The sequence below is a fragment of the Tachysurus vachellii genome, chromosome 8, assembly GCF_030014155.1.
Source record: "Tachysurus vachellii isolate PV-2020 chromosome 8, HZAU_Pvac_v1, whole genome shotgun sequence".
NCBI lineage: Eukaryota > Metazoa > Chordata > Actinopteri > Siluriformes > Bagridae > Tachysurus > Tachysurus vachellii.
Window position 1 is genome coordinate 20,132,548 of NC_083467.1, and position 19,730 is coordinate 20,152,277.

The 19,730-nt window shown below is 38.6% G+C and overlaps 2 protein-coding genes across 2 annotated transcripts in view; one reads left to right on the forward strand and one right to left on the reverse strand.

The window, feature by feature from the left end:
• Positions 1–1,118: 1,118 nt before the first annotated feature.
• agr1 (anterior gradient 1) lies at positions 1,119–7,037 on the reverse strand. The gene is made up of 8 exons (XM_060877368.1): positions 6,862–7,037; positions 5,960–6,071; positions 4,741–4,804; positions 4,561–4,613; positions 3,654–3,730; positions 3,157–3,220; positions 2,894–2,977; positions 1,119–1,426 (listed from the first exon to the last, which is right to left on the reverse strand). The coding sequence occupies exons 2-8, from the start codon at positions 6,060–6,062 to the stop codon at positions 1,377–1,379; spliced, it is 495 nt and encodes a 164-aa protein (XP_060733351.1). The 5' UTR covers positions 6,063–6,071; positions 6,862–7,037; the 3' UTR covers positions 1,119–1,376.
• A 1,275-nt stretch (positions 7,038–8,312) lies between these two features.
• The window catches only part of traf3ip1 (TNF receptor-associated factor 3 interacting protein 1), a 33,433-nt gene continuing 22,015 nt past the window's right edge, over positions 8,313–19,730 (forward strand). The window contains exons 1-6 of the mRNA XM_060876826.1: positions 8,313–8,572; positions 10,089–10,157; positions 12,661–12,822; positions 14,997–15,098; positions 16,340–16,804; positions 16,990–17,064. Coding sequence (XP_060732809.1) covers positions 8,450–8,572; positions 10,089–10,157; positions 12,661–12,822; positions 14,997–15,098; positions 16,340–16,804; positions 16,990–17,064 — 996 coding nt within the window. The 5' untranslated portion in view covers positions 8,313–8,449. The remainder of the gene's footprint in view (positions 8,573–10,088; positions 10,158–12,660; positions 12,823–14,996; positions 15,099–16,339; positions 16,805–16,989; positions 17,065–19,730) is intronic.

Here is a 19,730-nt window from a genome sequence, read left to right on the forward strand (position 1 = left end):
TAGGTCTTAATTACAGTAGGTCATGATTGGTAGAGTCCTAATTATCCCAGAAAACATATCACTGTACCACTCAGTTATATTCCCAAATATGAATCAAACTAAAATATTCAGTATTCATTACTTTATTATTTTTTTTTACCTCTCTAGCTGAAATTCACCTCAGAACACATCAGAGGTGTTAAGAAAAGAGCAAAAAAAAAAACAACCATCCTGTAATGTCTCCAGTCAACTGACAAAATTATGTCTCTGCTGGATTGGATTATAATTAAGCATTTACATTTTCTGGCCCTTAATATAACTAGTTTTAATTATATATAGATGTATACTGTAACTATATAGAACTGTTACTATTGCTCATTAGATTACTTTTTTTTTTACTGCAATTTCTTTAAATCACTTTGGCAGAATAATCAGAAGACTTATCTGAAGACATCATGTCATGATTGATAGAGGATATCATTGCATTCTTAAATGTTTAGGGATTTTTTTATGCTTGTAAAGTGATTTTGTTTTAGCTTTTAGGGGGAAAAATGCATCAATAACATGTCTTCTGTTAAACCATAGTTATACAAATATCAAAGTACAACAGAAAAGTGTTCATTTCAATGTTTTTTTAAGCATTTTCTATTTTTAGCTTGCCCATGACTCAATCGATTTTCTCTGACTTTTCTCAGAGCCCTGATCATCATTACAGCTCTCATCCACAACATATTAGTCACATTTCTCCAATAGGGCTTTTTCCATCCAGGTTGCCATTGATTTACATGTTAAAACTTTTTAAGGTGTTTAACTTTATAGTGCATTTTGTATTCTGATGGTTTTCTTAGTCTATGACCTAGTGAACCTGTACCAGTGTATTCATTCACTTTTGCATGTTGCTCTTGGCATCTGACAAGTGCCATAAATATAAATATAACGTTGTAGTGTCCTCTACAGGTGAGGGTGAAGTATTACACACTTAGTAATACATGATAGTTCATTTTAAACCAGACACTAAAAAAATCCATTCATATTCCTCATACATTCAATACATCTCCTACTCTAAAAACTGACTAATGTGAGATGATGACAAATATATGCTGGAATATATGGATGGAGATAGAAAGTGACATTATTAGTTATTATATGGTTAGAAATCCATTTTTTTATTTTTAGAATTTTTATTAGTCAGTATAATAACATTTCAGTAACTCGTATGAAACAGATCCAGGCTAGCATACAACTGAGAGCTGATACACATGAACATGTTCGATGGTGTTTTAGTGTATAGCTCAGTGTCCAGGTTGTTCTCCATGTGACACATGAAAAGTTTGCTTTGATGACAAGTAGTTTCAGTCTCAGATCTCTTCATCTGTCTCTTCGTCTGCCTGAGCTCACTACAGCTCTGTGTGGTACGGCTTCTTGGCTTTTTCCATGTTCTCTTTCACTAGACACAAACATAAAAGAAGAGGAAAGATTAATCAGAAGTCATTATGTCATGACAGATCAGATGAAAATCAGTCATTTACAATATGACATCATTACATTCCTGCATGATGTGGGAGTGTTTATGCTTGGAAGAATAAATTGCATCTATAGCATTTATCTGATACTTGGATTAGCTCCTCCGACTTGGTCCAATCACATCATGCCATACATCCAAGTTTGCATCTCAATCAGCTTCCTATTTCAGCAAGTCAGGTCACTGATCAAGGAGTCAGACTTTTTAAGAACTGTCTGTATTGCAAAATTCTTCCTGTGCACTGGAACATTCGTTCCTTAAAATATCCCAAAATGCACCATAAAAATCAGGGAGCATGTTAAAAATGAAAGAAACTCTCAAATGACTTCATCTACAAATGCATGTAGCTTGTTATCGTCGTCATAGCTCTGAAATCATTATTTACATGAAGGATTCTTACCTTTAACATTCAATGTATAGTTTGTTTGAGCAACATTGAAGTGATTAATGATTAAAAAATATCATTAGCTAGTGACGGTGCAGGATGTGTAACAGAGCAAGCTATCGGTCATGATAAATGCCGCTGGTGATGTTTTATAAAGTGAGTATGTAGTCATGCCTCTGTAAATTAGTGTGATTGTTTTAATTAACCCTTTCCAGGAATATACCTACGTTCCATTCCGCCTGATTTATCAGACATTTTCAATCACTCACTCACTTTCTCACTCATTTTCTACCGCTTATCCGAACTACCTCGGGTCACGGGGAAAAAACCCATCACAGGGCACACACACACTCTCATTCACTCACACAATCACACACTACGGACAATTTTCCAGAGATGCCAATCAACCTACCATGCATATCTTTGGACCGGGGGAGGAAACCGGAGTACCCGGAGGAAACCCCCGAGGCACGGGGAGAACATGCAAACTCCACACACACAAGGCGGAGGCGGGAATCAAACCCACAACCCTGGAGGTGTGAGGCAAACGTGCTAACCACTAAGCCACCGTGCCCCACATTTTCAATCAGTATAAAGAAATTATTTTGTCACTAGAAATTTGTTATAAGATTAGTCAGGAGACTTGGCTTTCTGGATTTAGAGTATCAGGACTGTGTTAAGTTGGGAAATAGGAAGGGAGTGAGCCTTCTCCTGGGCAAACACTGGTACAAAGATAAAACAGACAGCACAACTAAAGCTTTTCTGAAAGTAAAACAATTTATACAACTGCCACAATAGAATTATAACATTTAAATCTAGTAGCCTAGGTAAAAAAGAGAAATACTTCAATGATGAATACAGGCACTGAGTAATTCAGGCAGAAAGTCCATTTTGTGGCCTAAACGACTTATCAGAAACTGGTATGTTTAAGAAGATCATGCTAATAGTAGAGAAAGATGATCATATAGGATCTAGCCAGGAATGTGGCAGCTTAATTGAAAACTCACAGAAATCCAAGTCCTCAGATTCATAGGCAAACTTGCGGTTGTTGTACTTTCCAGCGATGTCAGCACGCACGGTCATAGAAGGATCTGGGGGAATTAGTTAATAAACAATTTTTCTGAAATACTGACATAAAAATAAAGTATCAACATTTTGCTTGCTTTTTATATTGATACTGATTATTATATTGATACAAATCATTAAGTGAAATATTCAGAAATAATTATACATATAAATAAATATTAGAAATATTTCAAAAGAAGCTCACCAACAAAAAGAATTCTGGGGACATAATAGCCATCAGGAGCCATATTAGGATCAGTTGTTTCCTCCTGAAAGTAATATTCAGGCTGGGTTAGTTAGTGAAATGTTCTGACATTGATGTAGAAAGAGTTTCTATGAATGTACACTCACTGAACACTTTTAGAAACATGTTTAAACCTGTTCATTCAGCCAATCAGGTCAAAGCAGTGTGGTGCATAAAGTCATGCAGATTTTAGTGAGCAGCTTTATGTAATGCTCACATCAACCATCAGAATGTGGAAATGTGATCTCAGTGATTTGGACTGTGGCATGTGTGTTGGTTTTGGATGGTGTGGTTTGAGTATTTCTGGAACTTCTGCTCTCCAAAGATTTTCACACACAACAGTCTGTAGAGTTTACTCAGAATGGTGCAATAAAGAAAGCTCCAGTTCTGATTAAGTTTCCTTAGAAATCAGTAAATGTATAAGAGCTAAGCATGACAACAGACAAGTAAAACATTACCACTAAATTCAGCATGATGAAATCTTCTTTAGCCATTTTTTGGATGGAATTGTTCTCAGCAAAAGCCTTTTTGAGAGCTTGGTGTAAGAATAAAAGAGATAAAAGCATGTAAACAACATGTACTCTTCACACATTATAATATACATTATACTGTACACTAGTATGACTTTAAAGGTCTGATGTTCTCATAAACAGATGGGTAAAATATAGAGGAAAGTCTGTGCCTTTGTTATGCTATGAAGACATAGAAATAGTTCTGTCCTAATGGGAGCAGCCTCTTCCAGAATGAACCCTGTATACAGGGCACGATGGCTCGATGAAATTGAAAATGATGTAAATTATACGCGAGAGCCTTCACAGTCACCAAATCTCAACCCAGTTAAACACTTATGAGAGGTCGTGAAGTGGTGTGTTAAATGGTGCTTTCCACTGTCTTCAACATCAAATGAGAGAGTATTTTTTTGGAAGAATGACTTTCTGTCTATGAAACCTTGATGTAATCAATGATCTTGGCCCTTCATCCCTCATGCTACATGTGGAGTGTTGGGTCCTGCTGTGCAGCTGAGCACAATAAATTGTGTAACCTTTTTACTCTTGCTCGTGTCTACCAGTGTTATACTTTATTCTTTAAATCTCTCTAACCTCGGAACTTCTACAACAGTCTTTACAGAGAAATTCCACTTTTACCAGAAATTAGTGTCCCGGTTCTTTACTAAGATTCTATAAGTCTGGTTTTCCTTTAAATTGTCACACATAAATACATGTAGTGTATTCCACTGATTAATACTGTATTCTCACTCATACATAATACATAACTATCTGCATTTGATAATAGAAACTATTCATGTATTATCACAATTGCATATGAACATTAAGATAATGAACAAATATATCAAAAGATACACACCTTGACTATATGGGCACTCGAGCAAGTGATGAATAACCATCAGAGGTTTGTCACTGTAGAGATATAATGGTAAGCACAGACACACAGACAAACATTAGCAGCACTTTGTCATCTACAAATGTGAGTAAATCAGAGATTAGTTTTATATTTAGCTATGTAAAAGTGTATGTATTACTTTACCTCTCCTGCATAATTTTTAGACCCTCCTCATATGTCTCCACCCAGGTGATGTCATCTCCCCAGCCTTAAACAAATAAACTAAATTACATCATCACATGCAAGGAATAAACCATATCTGACCTACTGTTTATCTACATGAGATCAGGTGAAAACATGTAGTAGTAAAAAAAATGTCCTTCTTTTATAAGCTATCTACAAACACAGGGGTGAGTTAAGTGAATTATGTTTGTTTTCTAAAGTAATCTGGGCACTCGATGAGCAGTGGAACTCTTGTGCTGGATGGAATGGAGATTATGTAGAAAGTATAATGTTGCAGTAAACAAAACAGAAAAAAATAATCATGTATTCTCCAGAACACACTATGTGACACCTGACATAAGTAGGACAATATCTAGAAACCATTCAAATGAAAATATCAGGAACAATTTCCAGGGGTTGGCTACAAGGTCTAAGAGGCTCATATATGTAGATACTATGGCAAAAATATGACCTACAACAACATCACATTTAGTGAATAAAATGCTTACTGATATGATTTTATTATTTCGGTATTATGTTATACACTACAGAGTCATTTTTCTTGCTGTGGTGATGAAGGAACATTGTTAAATGTCATATTATTGCTACAAATGACTGTACAAACATTTGCACTTATATAAAACATGATAAAAACAACCCCAATTGAAATGACAGATTTGGGTTACTAAACTCAAGTTTATTAACTCAAGTTGTCTAAAATGAAAACATAAAGTAAACCGTTGTCTTGATTAAGTGTTAGCTTTAAGTTGAACCATGTTGAAATGTCGTACAATGTGGCATCTTTGTGGCCATCAGATACTTTAATACACTTCAATATTAATATAATGAATCCATGATATATTCATCCATGGCCATGCTTTATAAAAAAGTAACCCCAATTACGTCTTTGTAAAGTTTTCTTTATTGATTTTCTGCAGTGTGCATTTATTCATTGTTTCAGGATCAAAGCTAGTGGTGTTTATTAAAAGTGGTAACGTGAAGTAAAGCAAAACATTACCGCCACAAAGCTTTTTTGTTTACAGCTACAACAAACTACTAATGGTTAAATATTGAAAGGTAACTGACGTCACCATGCAGTCAGGATCATTGTATGTCTAGCCTTTTGTACGAAAATATTTTTTTTAATTTACAATACATACTAAATTTTGCATTATATTCATGAGGTTATGCCTGATCTTACCTCTTGCGAGAATATTTTCTTTTTTTTCTGTTTTCTTTTTCTTCAGAAAGGCCACATCGCAGGACAACAGCAGCAGAAAAACATACAGGGACCAGCTGGCCATGATTACTGTCTGAAGAGCAAAGTGACAGACTAACAATGTGCACTATTCACATACCGGTATGATTAGTATCGTGTAGTATACTGTCTGTGGCCCATATTGTTCTCACACACAAGCACTGTAGCTGTTAGACAGGCTCTGTCAAGCGCTCCACAGAAATACAGTAAGGTATGGGTGAAGCAGCAGTTAGACGTGAAGAACTGGTTTAAAGTCACGAACATGGATTAAAGAAATCATTTCCCCTTATTCTTGCTTTTTTATTTTATATAAGGTTTTGTGTTGGACAAAATACTATGAGCAATGTGCATCATTGGCAGTTTCATGCCATGACTCGACAAAGATTAGAGTAATTGTTGGCATAAATAAATAAATAAATAAAAATTACCAGAATAACTGTGGTATATAATCCAAGATGCTTAAAAATAACATACTAGCCAATTTCCTTATCAATGATACTACTATAACATTCCGAGTTTAGTTTAATTATTACTGTTTACTTCTCTTTGCAGCAGATTTTTTACTGTAACAATATTTCATTGTATTATTTTTGAAGCCATTAGACTTTTTTTTACACAAGAATTTTGGACAGTAAGATATATTTATAAAAATCCAATTCCAGAAAAGTTTCCTCTTTTCTGGATTAGACTGAGATTTTAAATCAGAGTTAATCTTTATGTGCATTAGTTTCTTTGCAAGATTCTTGACTCAATTAAAAAAAAGAAAACAAATTTAATATTTTCTGAAATTAATATGTATTTACCAAAGCACTAAAGCAAAGACTACTGAAAACAGCACAACTTACTGAAAGTGAAACGTGTGATTCAGGTTAGATGTCCTTCACCCCAGTCTGACAAAAACTACAAGCTTAGAGGTGGTTCTTATACTGTAGCTATAAACCCACCAAACAGGTCTGATACACAGCTATTCTTCTTCTGCCAACTGAAGAAATTACAAGGCATTGCACTCATAGTTTGCCACAAATGTTTAGATGCCATGGACATTTTTGGTGACTGTTTTGGTAAAGTGGGCGTGGTTGAGAGAGGTGGAGTAACCTGACACCACTCTCCGCCCACAGCTTCCTACAACCATGTTTAACTACTTAAAACACAAATGTGTGACTGTTTTTGTGTTCTTGAAATGTGCAATTGTGCTTTAAAAGCTGTTTTCCTTCTATTTAAAATCTGCTAATGTAAACATAGTTGATTACAGTAATGTCAACCTATTTTATTATAGTGCACATTTGTATATTTTATATATTATTGTAAAATCAAGGGTGCATTTTTGTTGCTGTTTGTTTTATTGCTGGACATAAAGTTAAATACATTGGAAAAAGTAAAATAAATAAATAAATAAAATAATAAATAAAATAATAAAATAAATAATAATAAAAAGGTATAATACAGGAGCTGTTGAACAGTGACAAAGCAGCTACATAATCATACATCAGAAGACTACAGAGAACGGTTCAGACTGCTGAAAGGGTTATTGCTGTTCCCCTGACCACTCTTCAAGAATTGTGTATAGCCAGAGTGAGGAAAATGGCTCAGAAAATGACTATGTATTCCTCACATCCAAGTCATTAACTTTTTGAACTTTTACCATCTGGCTGGTGCTACAGAGCCCCAAATACCAGTACAACCAGGCACAAGAACAGTTTCTTCCCCCAGGCAATCTACCTCATGAACAGTTAACCTTTACCCCATTTTTACCTCTTTTATTTTACCTTTACCTCACACCTCCAGGGTCGGGGTTCGATTCCCTCCTCCACCTTGTGTGTGTGTAGTTTGCATGTTCTCCCCGTGCCTCGGGGGTTTCCTCCGGGTACTCCGGTTTCCTCCCCCGGTCCAAAGACATGCATGGTAGGTTGATTGGCATCTCTGGAAAGTTGTCCCTAGAGTGTGATTGCATGAGTGAATGAGTGTGTGTGTGCCCTGCGATGGGTTGGCACTCCGTCCAGGGTGTATCCTGCCTTGAAGCCCAATGACGCCTGAGATAGGCACAGGCTCCCCGTGACCCGAGGTAGTTCGGATAAGCGGTGAAAGATGAATGAATGAAGAATAATAATAATAATAATAGCATTTTTCGAACACACATGGACATATTATGAAATTGATATCAGTATATTTTATTTAAAATTGTGCAAATATTGTGGTAAAAAGGATAATATGCAAATTGAGCTCCAGCTCGGAGTTGTTAGTTGTTGCCATGGAGATGCCCTGGTCTTGACGACCATGCAGTTCTGCGCGTGCGCACTGCAGCGCAGTGGAGCATTGTGGGATTATACGGATATTGACAGGGCAACGAGACGAGACGGTTTGGTGTGATTCGGAATCTTTTATTTTCTTCATAAACATTATCCATACAGGGACGTTAAGCTTCAGCAGCAAACGATGAACGGATCAGTGGCTAAAAAGACGCAGGAAACTTTAGGGAAGGTGATAAAGAAACCTCCTCTGACTGAAAAACTGCTCAGCAAGCCGCCTTTTCGTTACCTGCACGACATAGTGAGCGAGGTGAGAGAGTTTCCTTTCTCCACAACTTTCACCATTTACACTCCGTCTTCTTATTGTGCTCAATCTGAACACAATTAAGAATCACCTCTAACACTGACTATAGCGGTGTTAGCTAGCTTGTGTGAAGTCAGCACGATTTAGCCTTATATATAAACATTAGATCGTGTTTAACTAACATGTCGCTATTAAACAGAGCTTCCCTTTGGATTAATCAGTGCGTGCTAAGCTGTGTTTATGTAACACACGCAGAGCAGCTAACATGCTAACTAGTGTAGAAGTTTGAGATAAATAAATAGAAAGCTAGCATGAATATTGTCTATATTATCATCATGGAAACAGAATGAAAAGTTTCACATTTTATTAGCCATGTAGTCGTAATTATAAATCGGCTTTACTGAGATTCATGGACCTTGAATTGCTAGATGGTTTTATCAGCTAGCGTCTTTTTTGTTGCTAGGCACCTCTCTGGATACGGTTATGCAAACAAATAGTTTTCTTCCACCCGTATTCAGTGAAATCCCGCCTTTTTGCGTTGCTTGTTTAGAAGTCGAAGCTCATTCGCTGCTCTATGATTGACATATTTTATTAACCAATTGACGTACGGTGTTTTAGTTCGCGTAATCTCTACTAGCCAATCCCAACGCAGCAAGCTGCATGTGTCGAAATACAGGTAGGGAAGAAAATACTCCGAATTTATGAAATCTGGTCATTCTTTTTGAGTCGTATGAGGTTTCTCTGAGTAGGAAAATTTCCAAACTGTATTTTATACCGGATCCATAGTCTATCCACAGGCAATATGAACACATGCACATACATTCATGCACACTTTCACTTGTAAGGGTAATTTAAAGTATCCAGTCCACCAAGCATTATGGTTTGAGGGGTTGGAGGCAGGGGTGGGAGTAAGTCACACATGTGCAAGTCACAAGTAAGTCTCAAGTCATGAATGTCAAAGTCAAGTCGAGTCTTTTTTTTAATATCTGTCAAGCAAGTCTCAAGTCTCAAATTTGCGACTTAAGTCTGACTCGAGTCCCCCATCTCTGGTTGGAGGAAACCAGAGAACATGCATGAAATCCACACGGACACAGGAAGGGCATGAGAAACATCACACAGACTGTAACCGGAGCTCAGGATTGAATCAGGGACACTGGACCTGTGAGATGGCAATGCTTCACTGTGCTATGTCCCACTAGTCATGGATCTTTTTTTTTTACTATATCAAGTACAATGGAAAAAACTGGAACGCTCAGTTGTGTCAGGTTGAAAGCACAGAAAGCTGAGTCGAGGCTTGAATAGAATTTCCTCTTTTAAAGTTAATGCACAAGTCACAAAAAACCTGACAATATACTGAAACCTCTTCTTGATGTCACTGGTATCATTATTCTGGTTTTAGATTTGAAAGAACACTGCAATGCCTGTGGAGAAAAACACCACCACCTCCAGCCTCTCACTGACTGAGTATTTGTGTATTTAGAAGCTGTCGACTAAATCTATCCTTCGTTTTCTCGTCTGTCAGGTAATTCGCACCACTGGCTTCATGAAAGGCCTTTATGGAGAAGCAGAGATGAAGGCAGACAATGTCAAGGTGAGTCCCTATATTCAGATCTGCCAACTTTTACATACATTGTGTATGAGTTCTGCAGTTTAAAATTAGAGAACACTACTATGAGATATCACTGACAAGTACGCCTAAAGAGCAGTTTTTTCCTTTCATTATAAATGACAAGACAAGATACCCAACTTGTGTTATTATGTGACAGATGCTCTCAGGCGTGTTGAATGCTCTAATATTAACCGACACCCTGGAATGAATTTGTATTGAATTTGTATTGTAATGATTTTATAAGCGCTATTGTACCGTTATCGGTCAATTGTAAAGCAGCGTGCACATTTTCTGCTGGATTTAGAAAAGGCTTCAAAAACGATGATTTGTACTCACATGTTATAATGATTTGTAAAGTGTATCGTTGTGGCCACGCCCACAAAACTCCATAAAAGGTCAAGTGCACAGATGAGCTGGGAGCATGAAATGAACAATCAGGGTAAAGCCTGGAAAATAATGATGGAAGTTCTTTTGACTCATTTCAAAAGAAAAATTTGCAAAAGAAAAATTTGCCAAGAAAAAATATTTAATAATTTGTGATATTATATTAATAATAATAAGAATGTAGTAAATCTACCAGCAGCTGAGGCATTTGTGTATGGTTTACAGCAATAAGCAGATAGAGTGGTCCAATTTATGTTAGTGGCAGACAGACAGATAGATAGATAGATAGACAGACAGACAGACACATAAACACACATACATTTATTAATTATTAATCCCCACGAGGGAAATTGGTTTGCATGAGCAGCCGAACATAGCCGTACATGGAAATAAAGTGAATACAAGTAAATACAAACGTTTACGCTGTACACAAAATATTTTCTTTTAAAAAATACACAAAATGTACTAATATATAAACAGATGCAGATTATGTCTGAATTGTCCTTCATGTTGTAATGGAACGAGTATGGCTATTTAGTTCACTAAAAACTAAAAAAGGTCAATGGTTCCTCTGCTTATGAGGGATGCATTATACAGTCTTACTGCAACAGGCACAAAAGACCTCCTGTAGCATTCACTGTTGCACCAGGGTAGAATCAGTCTCCAGCTAAATTTACTCCTCAATCCAACAAGCATGTGGTTTAGAGGAAGAGACGTGTTCTCCATGATGACCAGCAATTTGGACATCACTATCTTCTCAGCAACCACCTCCAGAGGGACCAGATCCACTCCAATGACAGAACTTGCTTTTTTGATTAGTTTATTTAGCTGGTTAGCATCACACATGTTTGCATGCATTTGATAGTCTAGTTTTCTTATGTTATGGGTTATTGTTGGCTCTCCTTCTTTAATTTTATTCTTTAATTAATGCCAGTTACATAAAATAAATGCTCGTCACAAATTGACCCGGTGAACTAGCATGATACCTGTTTTTGATTTAGACCACAAGGTTTTTTTGTAAATCACTCTGGATAATTATGTCTGCTGCTAAATGCTGTAAGAGTATTTTGAGAGTAAGTGTATAAGCAATTTAAATGATCGTATTTGCTGTATATAAAAGTGCAGAATTTCATGCATATTTTATGATCAGGTCTTCTTATGTGTGAATTTACATATACTTAGAGGCAGCAGAAGGAGACCAGAATTTTGGCATAAATTCGTTTGTATCCAGAATGATAAACGAGATAAATGATGAGGATCTCCAGAATGCAGCTCCAACATTACTGTGGTTGATGAAAGAGGAAAGAGGCCACAGTGGGAACAGGCTCATCAAAACTGGACAAACGTAACTAAAGTCTGAATTCCAATCAAAACACGTCTTGATTTGGTGAATCAAACAGGAAGAGGTGTCAAATTCCAGGCAGCGAACTCCATGCCACTAATCAGCTGAACACAGTACCGGACTGTTTCCCTGTTAAAAGAAAGTGCCGAAGAGAGATAAAGAACCGGCAACATGGGATAAACTCGTTCACACCCGATCTCTTTTAAAAACACCATGACGTGCAATAGGAACCAAATCCTTTGATGCTACAGCATGCATAATGAATGCTCTCTCTCCGGTACACACACGTTACTGAAGGGCTTCAGCCTGAGAGAGCGGTCTGGGGGATTTGGTGATGCTCGGCAGATTTTATTTGACTGCTTCCCTTCAGATACTCTACTATGATTAAAGATCCAATCCAATGTTATCGGACTCTGAAATCTATTCCCTGTAGTAGGTAATAATGGCTCATGAATAATAGTGTCTGCTGTCTGTGATGCGTGGCTAAGCTGATTACCAGACGGCTGAATTATAATCGACTCTTAATGGGAACATGGACAATTGCACCATATCATAATATACGGCCCATTTACAGTACACTCTAGAGAACCGAGTTCAGACCGTACATAATTATACGTCTTAATGCGGATAGACGATTCGAAGATTAATGCGTGCATTACAAATCTATTTATTTTAGTAATACAATTATGCCTCTGTGACAGATTTTTAGAGCTAGATTATCTCAGTGTTGTGTGTTCTGTTTTGCTTTTTGCTCTGTAGGATAAAGAGTCAAAGATAGCGTTCCTCCAGAAAGCCATAGACGTTGTGATGCTAGTGAGCGGGGAACCCGTGGCTGCAAAGCCTGCGCGGATAGTGGCCGGCCATGAACCGGAGAAAACCAACGAGCTGCTCCAGACCATTGGCAAATGCTGCCTCAACAAGGTAAGGATATAATGTAGTAATCAATTAAAGGGATTGATGTTTACTTCTAAGGGATTGACGTTTACTTAAGAGGTGTCTCAGATTTTTCTGGAACTGTAATGGGTTATTTTATGAAAAGAGTGAGAGTTTAGATCAAGGCCAGATCTCTCACCTTGAGTACTTTAGTATTTACAGAGGGTTGAATGGCAGTATACACTATCTGGCTAAATCTTTGTGGACATCTGTCCATCACATCCATAGGTGGTCCTTTCCTGAACTGTTTCCACCAAGTTTGAAGCACACAGTTGTACAGACTGTATGAATTTGTTTGCTGTAGCAGTTCAGTGACTGTCTGTCTGTCTTTCTGGCTTACTGTCTGTCTTTCTGTCTTTCTGGCTTACTGACTGTCTGTCTGTCTTTCTGGCTTACTGACTGTCTGTCTGTCTTTCTGGCTTACTGACTGTCTGTCTGTCTTTCTGGCTTACTGACTGTCTGTCTGTCTTTCTGGCTTACTGACTGTCTGTCTGTCTTTCTGGCTTACTGACTGTCTGTCTGTCTTTCTGGCTTACTGACTGTCTGTCTGTCTTTCTGGCTTACTGACTGTCTGTCTGTCTTTCTGGCTTACTGACTGTCTGTCTGTCTTTCTGGCTTACTGACTGTCTGTCTGTCTTTCTGGCTTACTGTCTGTCTGTCTGTCTTTCTGGCTTACTGACTGTCTGTCTGTCTTTCTGGCTTACTGACTGTCTGTCTGTCTTTCTGGCTTACTGACTGTCTGTCTGACTTTCTGGCTTACTGACTGTCTGTCTGTCTTTCTGGTTTACTGACTGACTGTCTGTCTTTCTGGCTTACTGACTGACTGTCTGTCTGTCTATGTATATATGTGGCTATCTATCTGTTGGACTGACTAGCACGCCATCTGTCTATCTGTCTGTCTGTCATTTAATCACAGATCTCATTCACTTACATAGACTATAGTCTTTCTGATCACCATTTTTTTTTCTTTATCTGCCTGTTAGCATTTTCATGTTCCCATCACTAATAGATGTATAACCTTTAGTCCATGAATATGAACTATATTGTGTTTTTTTTTTCTTCTAAATGTAAAATAATTTATTCCAGTTTCTACATGGTAATTATTTTTTATGTGTCACGACCGAGTCTAGGTTTAGGCGCACTGAGGGATTGTTAGGGATTCAAATGAATTGATACCAATACGTAAGGGTAAAGAAAGACAGGCACATGGTGATTAACACAAAAAGGATTGGTATATTGTGAGAAAGTGAGCCAAAGTAATATAGAAAAAGTTCTAATTGTTAAGTAAGCTTCCTTACCTAAAAAAAACCCCAACAAAATAATGAAACTATATACACAGACACACACACACATACACACATACACACAGTGATTGAACAGATGACAAATCCTAAGGATCTCAACATTAAACTGGAAGAGAGAACTCTACACAATATTATGTTACAGCACTCCAACACACACCACTTCTACCACACACACACACACCCTTGCACCCTTGGATCAGGTTTGAGCAGGCTGGAACACTCTATGGGAGTCGGACCTGCACATAAAACATAACACAAAGAACACAATGGAAAAAAACCTGACAGTAAATATATCATGGGGTGTAACACATGTTACGTACTCTGACCAGTAAACATGTTTTGACAAGGTGAATGCTTCATTCTGACTGTCAGGAAACTTTTGTTCCTCTCTGTGATGCGAGAAAGTCTTCAGCTCAGAAGTTTTTTTTTTGTGTGTGTGTTAATTCAAGAGAATAAATCTCTTTATATATTAAACAGGAAACTGTGTATTAAATTGCATATTTACACAAAGAATGTACAATATACACATATGGATATGGTAGCCTAGTGGATAAGGTTTCTAATCAGAAGGTTGTGAGTTCAAATCCCAGGTCCACCAACCTGGCACTTAAACCTCAATTGCTCAGATGTATAAAATGTAAGTTGCTCTGGATAAGGGTGTCTGCCTAATGCTGTAAGTCTACAATATGTTTTTATTTTGTATGACAATTAATAAAAAGGACCCTAAACGAAGCCTTTGAAAGTCCAGGAAGTTCACAGTGGAAGTGGACTTAATCATGACATTATTTTGTGCTTTTGTTTTAAACCCCAGTATGATATGAAATGGTAATCTGTGCTCTTTTGCTGTCTGTGATGTAGCTCTCCAGCGAAGAGGCTGTTAGACATGTCCTGGCTGGAGATAAAGTGGACCTAAAGGGGAAAGCCAGCACCTCCAGGTCCCAGGGCAAAGAGAACAGAGAAGTAAGACACTGATCTTTGCAGACATTGTAAGACACAGAGATGTGTTGTTGAGGAAGCTACAATGAGCACGTCATCTGTTAGTTTTGTCAGAAGTCATAAAGCTTATACAAAGCACTTTTACAGTTAAAGGCCTGCTTGGATATCGGTACTGTTGGTACTCCTGTGAACATGTAGCGTTAGCAACAAACTAGCCAGCTAGCATTAGTGATCATTTTAATGACCCTAATGATGATTTTCTGCTCAAAATAGTGATTAGTATTAGACATTAGAGAGGTTATAGATTTAACCAAGCTCTGTATCTTCAATATTCAGCTATTCAAGAGGCTTTTATTATAAGAGGCGACTATATAGCTGATGCAGTATACAGTGAAATGAAACAACGTTCCCCAGGACCCTGGTGCTACATAAAGTCAAAGAACTACATCAGAACATTAAACAATACAGAGCTAAAAGCTAAAAGTAAACAAAAAAATGAACCTGTGCAGCCTTTTGTAAAGAGTGCAAGACAGAAGAAAGTGCAAACAAACAATACAATATGCTTACAAGATAAATACTTAAAGAAAGTGCTGACCAGTATACAATCTGTTTGGTGTTCAAAAACATTGTAGCAGCATTTAAAAATGTAATTGTAGTTGAATATGATCTCACATGACTGACTGTATATGTATGCGAGTGTGTATGTGTGAGTCTGTCTGTCTGTCTGTGTGTGTGTGAGTCTGTCTGTCTGTGTGTGAGTGCGTCTGTTGCTGTGAAAATGTGGGTTTGTGTGTGTGGGTTTGCGTGTGTGTGTGTGTGGGTCTGCGTGTGTGTGTGGGTCTGCGTGTGTGTGTGGGTCTGCGTGTGTGTGTGGGTCTGCGTGTGTGGGTGGGTCTGCGTGTGTGGGTGGGTCTGCGTGTGTGGGTGGGTCTGCGTGTGTGGGTGGGTCTGCGTGTGTGGGTGGGTCTGCGTGTGTGGGTGGGTCTGCGTGTGTGGGTGGGTCTGCGTGTGTGGGTGGGTCTGCGTGTGTGGGTGGGTCTGCGTGCGTGTTTGTGGGTGGGTGGGTCTGCGTGTGTGGGTCTGTGTGTGGGTGTGTGTGTGTGGGTCTGTGTGTGTGTGTGGGTCTGTGTGTGTGTGGGACTGCGTGTGTGTGTGGGTCTGTGTGTGTGTGGGTCTGTGTGTGTGAGTCTGTGTGTGGGTCTGTGTGTGTGGGTGATGTACACTGATGTAGAGCAAAGTTTACTGATGGTTTTGTTATTATGTAGGAGAAGATCAAAGAGAGCAGTGTGAGCACTGAGCAGAAAGACTTGGACCAACCCAAGGATCAGGAGAGCAAGAGGAGGAGCGAGAAAGAGAAACACAGAGATGGCGAGAGGACCGAGAAAGCCCGGGAGAGAGACAGGACAAAGGACAGAGATCGGGATAAAGACAAAAGTCGCGATCGGGATAAAGAAAAGGTCAGAGTGGGAGAGGGGGATAAAGACCATGACAGAGACAACAAGAAGGACCGATATAGAGGCAGAGACCAGGAGAAGACCCAGGATGGAGATAGAGATAGGACCAAGGACAGAGAACGGGACAAAAACAGAGATCGAGACTCCCACAAAGACAGAGAACGAGCGCGGGACAAAGACAGAGAGCGTGAGCGGGACAAGCGAAGAGACCGAGAGAGAGAGCGAGCGCTTAAGAAGGAGACCGAAGAAAAGAAAAAAGAGAAAGCAGAAAAAAAAGTAAGTCTCTGTAACTCTATGCATAACATCGTGCTAATGTACACTGACATGCAAATGTTTTTCAACACACCATATTAACATTTGGTTAAAAATTGAATAATTAGAAAATTTATACGAAAAATGGGTATAACTGAGAATTACTGAGTATTAAACATTTCTGAGTCCCGTCATGGTTTGTTTCACAGACCCGAACTGCAGAGGAAGTGAACAAGCAAAAACCTCCCCCAGAGGAGCTGAATCACAAAGCCGAGTCAGAGGAGGTGAATATTTCTCTGTCTCTCTCTCTCTCACTCTCTCTCTCTCCCCTACTCTCTCTCTCTCTCTCTTTTTTCAGTTGCACTTCGGAGTGTAAGACTGAAACCCCAGTGTTGACATGTACAGTTTTTCTGTCCATTCTGATAAATTCAGCTCTTCTATGTTCTATATCTAGCGGAGAACGATATGACTAAAATATCACAACACATTTCTACAATATATCATATCCTTAAATCATGACTTGCTTAATCAAGGTTGCTTAACAATCTGCCAGACATCCAAAAAAATAAATAAATGAAATGCTTTAATGTACAGTAGGGATTCTTAATATCGCAAACAAACAAACTTTTTAAAATTGAATTAATACTCAAAAGGATTTTAACAAGATCTTAAGAAAACAAGATCTGTAAATCTTAACAAGATTTAAAAACAGCACAAGAAAGAAAGAAAAAAGAAAACAAAATAAAAATACATCATAATATCCAGAACAAAAAAATATAAAATATAAAAAAGAAAATATTTTTCTCCGAAAAATATACTGTGACTTTATTTTTCACAATTTTTATTATTTTATTATTTATTTTTTTTATTTTTTATGTTTAATCGTTTAATTTATTGAGCTCCTGCTTTACAACACGTTTTTATTAGTTTACTTCTTGATAACATTTTTCTGTTAGCACTCGAGAGAATTTCTTCCTGGTTCAACATTTCATGTCATGGAGCTGCAGTGACTCACTATAATGTCTAACATTTCTTTAATCTCGTTTTTATCTCTTTATCCCTCAAGACTGAAAGAGATGACCTTGACGAGGTACTTTTCCTTTACGGTGTTGAAGTTGTGACTCGCCTTTGTGTGTTTCTTTACTATGCCGTATTTCTGAAATAGTGTAAGTAGTAAAAGACAGCAGTGTTGAGGTCCGCTTTATAGGTTCGGCTTGCGGATGTGAGAAGCAGGAAGGCAAAGGCACAAGATAAAGTTCACACAGGGGAGCAAAAGTAGCTGTGCTTTCTGGGTGGGGGGGATATTATGATTGTCAATTACTGTTGCACTAGCCAATCAGGGGCATCTATGAGGTATGTGAGGTATGTCTACCAGTGTAAAAGTTTAAAAAAAAAAATAAGTGGTAACTGAGGACAAACTCGGTATGCTTCATGCGTAGTGGTCTCGATGTAGGCTGCTTATAGAGTAGTGTGTTAATGAGTAAAGTTAATTAACAGTTAAGCATATTTGTGTGTGTCCTGCTTTTTCCTCCCAAGGTACCTGAGGCTAAAGACGATGAGGTATTTCACCAGTTATCTGTAGTAACATGCATTGTGTAGAGTAGTGGCCTGTTTTTATGTTTCATAGCACTCCAATGGTGTGATTTCTGTTGGCTAGCAGATTGCTTTCCTTGACTGCAGGGGTATATTGTTTGTTTGTTTGTTTTTTCTTTCTTTTCTTTATTCTTTTTTTTTTCCAGACCACCAAAGAGAGCCAGCTCAGTACAGTATTTATGGCTTCCTGACTTCAGTCTCTAGTTTTAGTCTAAATTTTGTTTGTTTTTTCTCCACGCTTCATGTCCATTAATCTCTTAATATATTGACTAATAATAAAACTACTACATACATAAAATTTACACTGTCATGATTGTACAGCCTAAATTCTCACCTAAAGCTACATTCAAACGTACAAGCGGTTTTATCTCTGCAACTTCGCTGTAGTATGAAATCACCAGCAGGTATTCCTAGTACTGGTTGCCATGGTGATAAGGTAGTGCGCTCTACCGTTTATCAGCGTCAGGGTGACTGTAGTGCGCTCTACTGTTTATCAGCCTCAGGGTGACTGCAGTGTGCTCTACCGTTTATCAGTGTCAGGGTGACTGTAGTGCGCTCTACTGTTTATCAGTGTCAGGGTGACTGTAGTGCGCTCTACTGTTTATCAGCCTCAGGGTGACTGTAGTGAGCTCTACTGTTTATCAGTGTCAGGGTGACAGTAGTGCGCTCTACCGTTTATCAGCGTCAGGGAGACTGTAGTGCGCTCTACCTTTTATCAGCGTCAGGGTGACTGCAGTGCGCTCTACTGTTTATCAGCGTCAGGGTGACTGTAGTGCGCTCTACTGTTTATCAGTGTCAGGGTGACTGTAGTGCGCTCTACTGTTTATCAGTGTCAGGGTGACTGTAGTGCGCTCTACCGTTTATCAGCGTCAGGGTGACTGCAGTGCGCTCTACTGTTTATCAGTGTCAGGGTGACTGTAGTGCGCTCTACTGTTTATCGGCGTCAGGGTGACTGCAGTGCGCTCTACTGTTTATCAGCGTCAGGGTGACTGTAGTGCGCTCTACTGTTTATCAGTGTCAGGGTGACTGTAGTGCGCTCTACCGTTTATCAGTGTCAGGGTGACTGTAGTGCGCTCTACTGTTTATCAGTGTCAGGGTGACTGTAGTGCACTCTACTGTTTATCAGCGTCAGGGTGACTGTAGTGCGCTCTACCGTTTATCAGCGTCAGGGTGACTGTAGTGCGCTCTACTGTTTATCAGTGTCAGGGTGACTGTAGTGCGCTCTACTGTTTATCAGCGTCAGGGTGACTGTAGTGCGCTCTACTGTTTATCAGTGTCAGGGTGACTGTAGTGCACTCTACTGTTTATCGGCGTCAGGGTGACTGCAGTGCGCTCTACTGTTTATCAGCGTCAGGGT

Coding starts and splice junctions, on each gene's coding strand:
- agr1 (XM_060877368.1), bottom strand. CDS start 6,062: ATGGCCAGCTGGTCCCTGTATGTTTTTCTGCTGCTGTTGTCCTGCGAT. Junction 4,805..5,959: donor AGAAAATATTCTCGCAAGAG/GTAAGATCAGGC, acceptor TATTTGTTTAAG/GCTGGGGAGATGACATCACC. Junction 1,427..2,893: donor ATCTGAGGACTTGGATTTCT/GTGAGTTTTCAA, acceptor GTTTGTGTCTAG/TGAAAGAGAACATGGAAAAA.